This window comes from Rosa chinensis, chromosome 2, assembly GCF_002994745.2.
Source record: "Rosa chinensis cultivar Old Blush chromosome 2, RchiOBHm-V2, whole genome shotgun sequence".
NCBI classification, from domain to species: Eukaryota; Viridiplantae; Streptophyta; class Magnoliopsida; order Rosales; family Rosaceae; genus Rosa; species Rosa chinensis.
This window is the reverse complement of record NC_037089.1, coordinates 67,504,211-67,510,747: the sequence shown is the minus strand read 5'-3', so window position 1 is coordinate 67,510,747 and position 6,537 is coordinate 67,504,211. Positions and strand designations below refer to the sequence as shown.

General features: G+C 39.2%; 1 protein-coding gene across 3 annotated transcripts; it reads right to left on the bottom strand.

Moving 5' to 3' along the window:
- Positions 1 to 211: 211 nt before the first annotated feature.
- Positions 212 to 3,357, bottom strand: LOC112190136 (beta-glucuronosyltransferase GlcAT14A). Of its 3 annotated transcripts, XM_024329557.2 has the most exons (5): positions 2,515 to 3,357; positions 2,055 to 2,130; positions 1,827 to 1,954; positions 1,096 to 1,645; positions 212 to 323 (listed from the first exon to the last, which is right to left on the bottom strand). In XM_024329557.2, coding segments are annotated over exons 1-5 (1,284 nt in total). In that variant the 5' UTR covers positions 3,044 to 3,357; the 3' UTR covers positions 212 to 322. The 3 variants fall into 3 exon arrangements, with proteins under 3 accessions (XP_024185325.1, XP_024185324.1, XP_024185326.1); XM_024329556.2 differs by lacking the exon at positions 212 to 323 and having other exon boundaries at positions 961 to 1,645; XM_024329558.2 differs by lacking the exon at positions 212 to 323 and having other exon boundaries at positions 961 to 1,390.
- Between the last annotated feature and the right edge of the window lie 3,180 nt (positions 3,358 to 6,537).

Below are 6,537 nucleotides of genomic sequence, written 5' to 3'. Positions count from 1 at the left end.
TTTGTCAACTCATGCCAAATTACCAATAAGGACACGAAAAAGGAAAAAAAAACATGTTTTTTATTTTTTATTTTTTTTAACCCCACCCCACCCCTCCTCTCAGGTCACAGCTCACAAAAAAAAAAAAAGTATTTTCTTACCTTTACAAACAGTATGTTTCGATGGGGCAATTCGCAAAATTCTAAGCTGTACATTGCCTATTATATTGCTGCTTGCGCTTTTTTTTCCAACTCGAAGTAATTAGTAAATATGTCTCTCTCCAAGCTAAGGAGCATTATGTTGGACCGGCTTTGGAACACCATGACCACTTTCAATACGGGCATCTGTACGTAAATCATAATTATGTGATGAAAACTTTGAATCCAAAAACTCAGTTTAATTAAAAATTTTGAGAATTGGGAGTAATATCTAAACATCTCATATAACAGTATACCAACGTGCTTCTATATTCAATTGATTTAATGAAAAAATACTGTATTGACTACCATTACCAATTGGAGATTTTTTTTTTTTTTTTTTATGTGCAGCTTAATTGTATGAAGGGTAAAATAGGATTGTGAAATCTTCAAAAATTGAATGAGGTTCGACTACTGATTTTGGAGGTATGAATAAAACATAAAAGAAGAAGTTTTTATTGATTTTATTGGACGATGGGCATTGTGGGAAAATTAGGGAGGTCTACATAGCAAATTGGTTTTATGAGTATCTGGAGGTCCAAATGCCAACTTTGGAGGTATGAATAGAACCTCCATTCGATAAAACATAATATATCATTTACAAATACCTACTATTGCCGAAGCAATATTGTTAAATCAATAATTATATTTCACAACTTTAGTTAAATTTAATTAAAAAATAATTTATACTGTTAGAAATGCTTTACATAATTCTAACAAATCAAAGATCATCATCCGTTTGCAAATTTATAGGCTAGCTAATTTCAAAGGCTCAAAAGCAATTAAAAATGCGGTAAACGCATCACCATAATGTGGTATTAAAAGTCATTAGGCAAAAAACTTTCTTCATGCATGGTTGTAGAAAAGTTAATCTGTTTATTCAAAGAAAAAGAAAAGAAAAGCTAATCTGTTTGATTACCAGTGTTCTTGGCAGTGACTGGTAGTGAATCTCCCTTTTACAACAAGATTGGTCAAGAGTGCAGCCAGATTAATGCCACGAGAACCCGGGTTGACATTGTTAATGTTTCCCCAGGTTGCACAGAGCTCTTCATGATCAGCTGTTGAATTCTCCAGCACCCTCATACTTTTCCCCTCTCCAAGGCACCATTCTCCGGGCACCAACCCTTTGGGAGAGCGATTCAAAACGCTCCCATCGATCTTGTTTAGTACTTGATCACCTGCGTGAAACGGTCTTGCAAAAGCTGCTCCACTTGCTAGCATTTGATCATAGTGCGACATATTTAGGACTTGAGTTTCACCAAAAGCAGTTAAGTTCCAAACAATGAAGCTTAGATCATTATCTACTAGAGAGTTTTGGAACTCGAATGAGTTACAGATGATTGTGTGGAAGTAATAATGAAGAGGGTAAACCACATTGCTGAGGTACATCAGTAACGTTCTAGGAAAGTTGTCCCATCCTTGGATACAGTACTCCATGAAATCTCTAGTTAGAATCCCCCAAGGTGAACCTAATTCACAAAATTACCTAGGCTATGTCAGGACAAAGCTCTTTTCCTGTACTTCACAATCCCAGGAACATTCATGATACTGTTCCACACTTCATTACTATCTCCAAATTGTTTTTCGACACTGTAGATAGTTGGAATTATGAGATACATCCATTACTGGAATAATGAAAGGGAAACTCACCTCCAAATACATCGAAAGCATCAGGGAATTCTCTTCTTTCATGTAAAGAATAGTTCAGTGGACTGACTGGAGTACTATTCTGAAGATGTAAAGTAGGATCTAGAACAATTTTTTCAATACGTTTCTGCCTGCACGCAATCAACTTCCATTTAGAGGTTTGGAAAAGGTAAATATTGACCAAAAGAACAAAATATTTAGATCGATGCATGTCTAAAGACTGTTACTTACTCTTTCCATCCAGTCTCGTTAGTAAAATGTAAAAAATTGAGATTCCGTGGCAATGAAGTCAAAGCATGGAGCAGATCTGAACAAAAATGAGAAACCAGATGTTACCAAATTAAGAAGATGGTTTTCTAAACCAAAATCATGAAGTTCCAGAGAGAAGTTCCAGAGATATGCATTCTTTGAAACTCCATGGAAAAACAGGTGACAAGCTTATTGAAGCTGCTATGATAGAAGCTGAGATCTAATTGCGCAGTAATGACATTTTTTAGGATTTACATGATATTCTGTGCATGGAAAGCGATTAAGGAAGTGAGAAGCAAATTTGACTATACCAAGCGAGAACAGATTCTCAAATTCTTAGACCTTTCAAGGCTTGGCTTAATTAGTATCAGGACATGTAATTAGAGTGACAGTGGAAATAATTCAATCATTTTGAGCATAATTTTGATGTGATCGCACTTACCATCTTGAGGCATGAGGGGATAGTCTGAAGCGCTTAATGCGATGAACCAATCCCAATCTGCACTAAGCTTTAGAAGCAATGCTGCAGCGTGAAGTGTGGCAGCAAGAGAAGAGGACCCCATCTGGTTGATTCCATAACTTTGTCCAACAACATTGACATTATCAAAGGTTCGAAACACCCTTTGGGATTGAACATAAAGAGCCAACTGCTCTCTTTCGTAATCTGATGAATCAGCATCAAGTTGCAGCAGATACTGGTTTCTTGGATGATATATTGCCTTCAACAGCCTTGGTATTTTCTCACCTTTCTCTCCTTTAGAACTGCTAATCCAATAAGCAATGACAGGAGGGTTGCCATCTCCTTTTAATGGGACCCTCTCTGAGATTTGGTACTTGTTGCCTACTCTACAGAATACACTTTGAGATGATATAGACAACGCTCCTAGCAACACTGAAGTAGCTGCAAGTACCAGAACCCATAGAGGAAAGCCTGAACACCAAGTAACAGTGTTTGAGCATGATTGTCTCATTCTGAAAAAGCCTCAAACCTATCCAAATCCCAAAATTAAGCACTGTATTGGGAAATCTTGAGTTCTTTCTTAACTCCTAAGCCATTGACGCATAAAGGCTTCAAAACCAGTATAAGTTTGTGGAACTGATTTAAGTGCAACAAATACCAAAGATCGATGGCAGAGCTTTAACACACTTGGAAACAGCAAAACTATATCTATGAACTTGAAACAAGACCTCAAATTTGGGGAAGAGTTTATGTGAATAAGGTTGGGAGATGTGCTTGTTGGACCAAAAAATAAAGAAGGACAAGACATTTGTGAAAACAAGGTGAAAGTTTGATTGGCTTGAAAACAATGAGAGGTAGATCTTTTCAAAGTTAGAATAAGTTTCAAAAGAAGGAACTGATTCTTCATTCGGCAGGCCATTCGAAAGGGACTTGAAGAAAGAGAGAGAGATTAGGTAAGTAAGATTAATCAAATTCTTGAAAATCTTTCAATATAATATGGAATTTAGGCTACTGATCAGTTTTCAGTTTGTTAATTTAATTGGATTACAGAATAAAATATAACAAAAAATTACATATAGAGCCAAGTTTGAACATGTTATATGTAGTTTTAGGCAAAACAGGAACACTTTCAACTTAACTTGCACATGGAACGAGGAGTACATCATTTACTTGTTAGGCAGCAGTATTGTATCACCAGAGACACATTTCCTTTTCAACTCCTTAATTAGAAGCTGGTCTTGGAATAATCGTCCATTTTGGTCTCTTAACACCTGCATTTGGAGAGACTGTTTAGGTCAAACTTGTTTGCGAGTGAAAGTTTGATTTTGGATATGTATTATGCAGCATAAAACAGAACTTAAAAGAGTGTCTAAGCAAAGCCAATACCCAACTCTTAAGTAGTGAAAAAAATCCTTTTATCTAGAGTTTAAACAATTATAGGAAACAAAAGCTTAAGAAGTCATATGAAATCCTTTAATAAGAAATTTTCACCTTAAGTGCATGCAATTAGAGAGGATTTGGATGTTCTTCCGCAATAGTCTTCACAATCATGTCCTGTAGCTTTTTTGGCTCCCTATCATTATGATTTTCTTCACCACATGAACAATCAAGTTCTTGAGAAAATGTAGTGTTTTTTCGGGTTTGTCATGTCAGCTTTCAAGTTGCTTACATTGCTGTCTTCTCCTGAAACTGACACATCTGATTTCCCGGTTGCACTAGCTCTTATTGCATATTCTCCTCTTGATCAACTCGTTGATCTTCACCGGTTGGTATAACTGCCAAAAGGTTCTCTCTCACTCCCATAAAGAGTCTCAAGGTTCTGACCTTCCTGAATTCCATCTGCATACACTGCTATACGGGGAGCCTTCATCTGCTCTCCACTAATTTCAAGGTCTGCACATTCTTCTTGAGAGACCAATTCCCTTGAAGCTTCTCTACAATATATCCTTCTGAGTTAGCTCTATTCCTTGATGTACGTACTATCATCAAGTGAGATGAAAGTACACTGGAAATACAAATTTTCCAAGAATATCAAAGGAACGTATTGCAAAAAGAATATATATAGCATGTGAAATCAAACAGGTATGAACTTTGAGCATGTCAAATGGGTTTAAATACTTTCCGGCTGGGGTGTACCATCTGCGAAAATACTCTGGCAGGCACCAAAATCCTCATAACCATACTGCACAAACATAACTGACATTGGTCACAGCCTCATTCCTGATGAAATTTAATCATAGCAACAAAAAATGTCAATAAGGAACCCTGGAAATTATTAGCCACTATCTGTCAGAAGAAAATGTTAGACTTGAAAAAGATCAAAATGTCTCTTCATGCCGGAAAATGAGAAAATTGACCTGTATCGATTGATCGGAAAGATATCGTGACAAGTGAAAGAGAAGGAGAATGAAAACATATCAGGCCGAAAAGAGGTGACAAAATATTTAAGCATAAAAATCATGATAATATGACTTGCCATTTCTGTTGAAAGATATCATGATACAAAAAAATCCTTCATCAACGAAAACCTACCATGAGTCAATTGAAAATAAATCTGTTTACATTCACCCATGACAAGGATGTAGCTAGAGTAAAGAAGGGAGGACCGTGGGGTTTCCAACGTGCCATGATTCTCCTGAATGACTACGATGGGTTTTCGGAGCTCTCTGCAGTGAAGTTGGATTTTGTTTGGATCTGGGTTACACTTGATGGTATACCTCCGGGTATTTTGACAGAACCTACCGTCCGGTTGGTTGGTGGGACAATTGGCGAGGTGCTGGAGGTGGATCGTCCGGCGCTGCGTAGGGGCGATGCTCGAGTTAGGCTTGTTCTATCCATCCATGATCCGGTGCGTCTCGACCGTAGGGTTAGGGTTTCTCCCTCTGACGTCCTAACCCTAAGATTAAGGTATGAAAGGCTCCTTGGGCGCTGCCACTCCTGTGCTATGCTGAATCATGGTGGCCAACGATGCCCTAGGGTGGACGAGTTGGCAGCTGATGCTGGGGCGGAGCAGGGATCACAAACGGCTGGTGGACCGATCATTCCAGCCCTTGTCTTTAGGGCAAACGTTCAGCCCTCCATCTCTTCTCCATTGATCTCTACTTTCAAGGTCCCTGGCTTGTCGAAGAAGAAACCGGTACAAATTCGTGAGCTTCCTGCGCTTGCGTTGTCTGGTACTGAGGGTACCTCCACCCAAACTCAAGTGGTGGGGATGCGCCGGCCCAGGGCTGAGGATGCTCCTGCGGATGGTAAGCGAGCCAAGCATGGCTTGGCTTTGGCGCCGGTAACCCTGCAACCGGAAAATCTTGGGTTCGAGTTTTCTGATGCAGGTTTGGTAGGTGGGAAGCTGTCTCAAGGCCCTAAGGTCTACAAGAAGAAGGGCAGGCCTCGGGGTTCGCGAAACAAAGTCAAAGCGGCATCGGTGTCAGCCACCGTGGATGACTCTGGGTCTATGGAGTCGGGGCCCTTTGATGGTGGTTCTGTTGGCATGCCTGAGAGGCCTAATGGGCTGGCTAAGCCTGTTTCCCAGTCCGGGTAGGAGACGAGCCCTTCCATCTTCGGGCGAGTGACGTGTCTTGCTTGATGGCGGCGATGTACACCAAGTAGGGTCTTAGGCGTCAAAGCGGTTAAGGAAGTGTCTCGTGCTCGTTGATGTAGGATCTCGCAGTTTTGTTTTGTTTCTTTATTTGCTTTGGCTAGTAGTTTTCTTTTGAATTTTAGTTTTTTTGGATTTCCTTTTGGTTTCAGAACTCTTAGGAGCTCGCATTGTAATATGGGGGGTGTTTGTACCCCTCATGCTTGACCGAGTGAGGTCGTCATGATTTCGATCAATGGATTAGTCTTCCGTTGCCCTCAAAAAAAAAAAAATAAAAAAAATAAACGGACACCCACTTTGGCTAAAAATATAATAAAAGTTTTTTTTTTTTTCCTCAGAATATCAAATATATTAAAAAGTTAATGAAAAAGGGTCCCTTTTTAATTTGTTTCATATTATTTTCGAAAGTG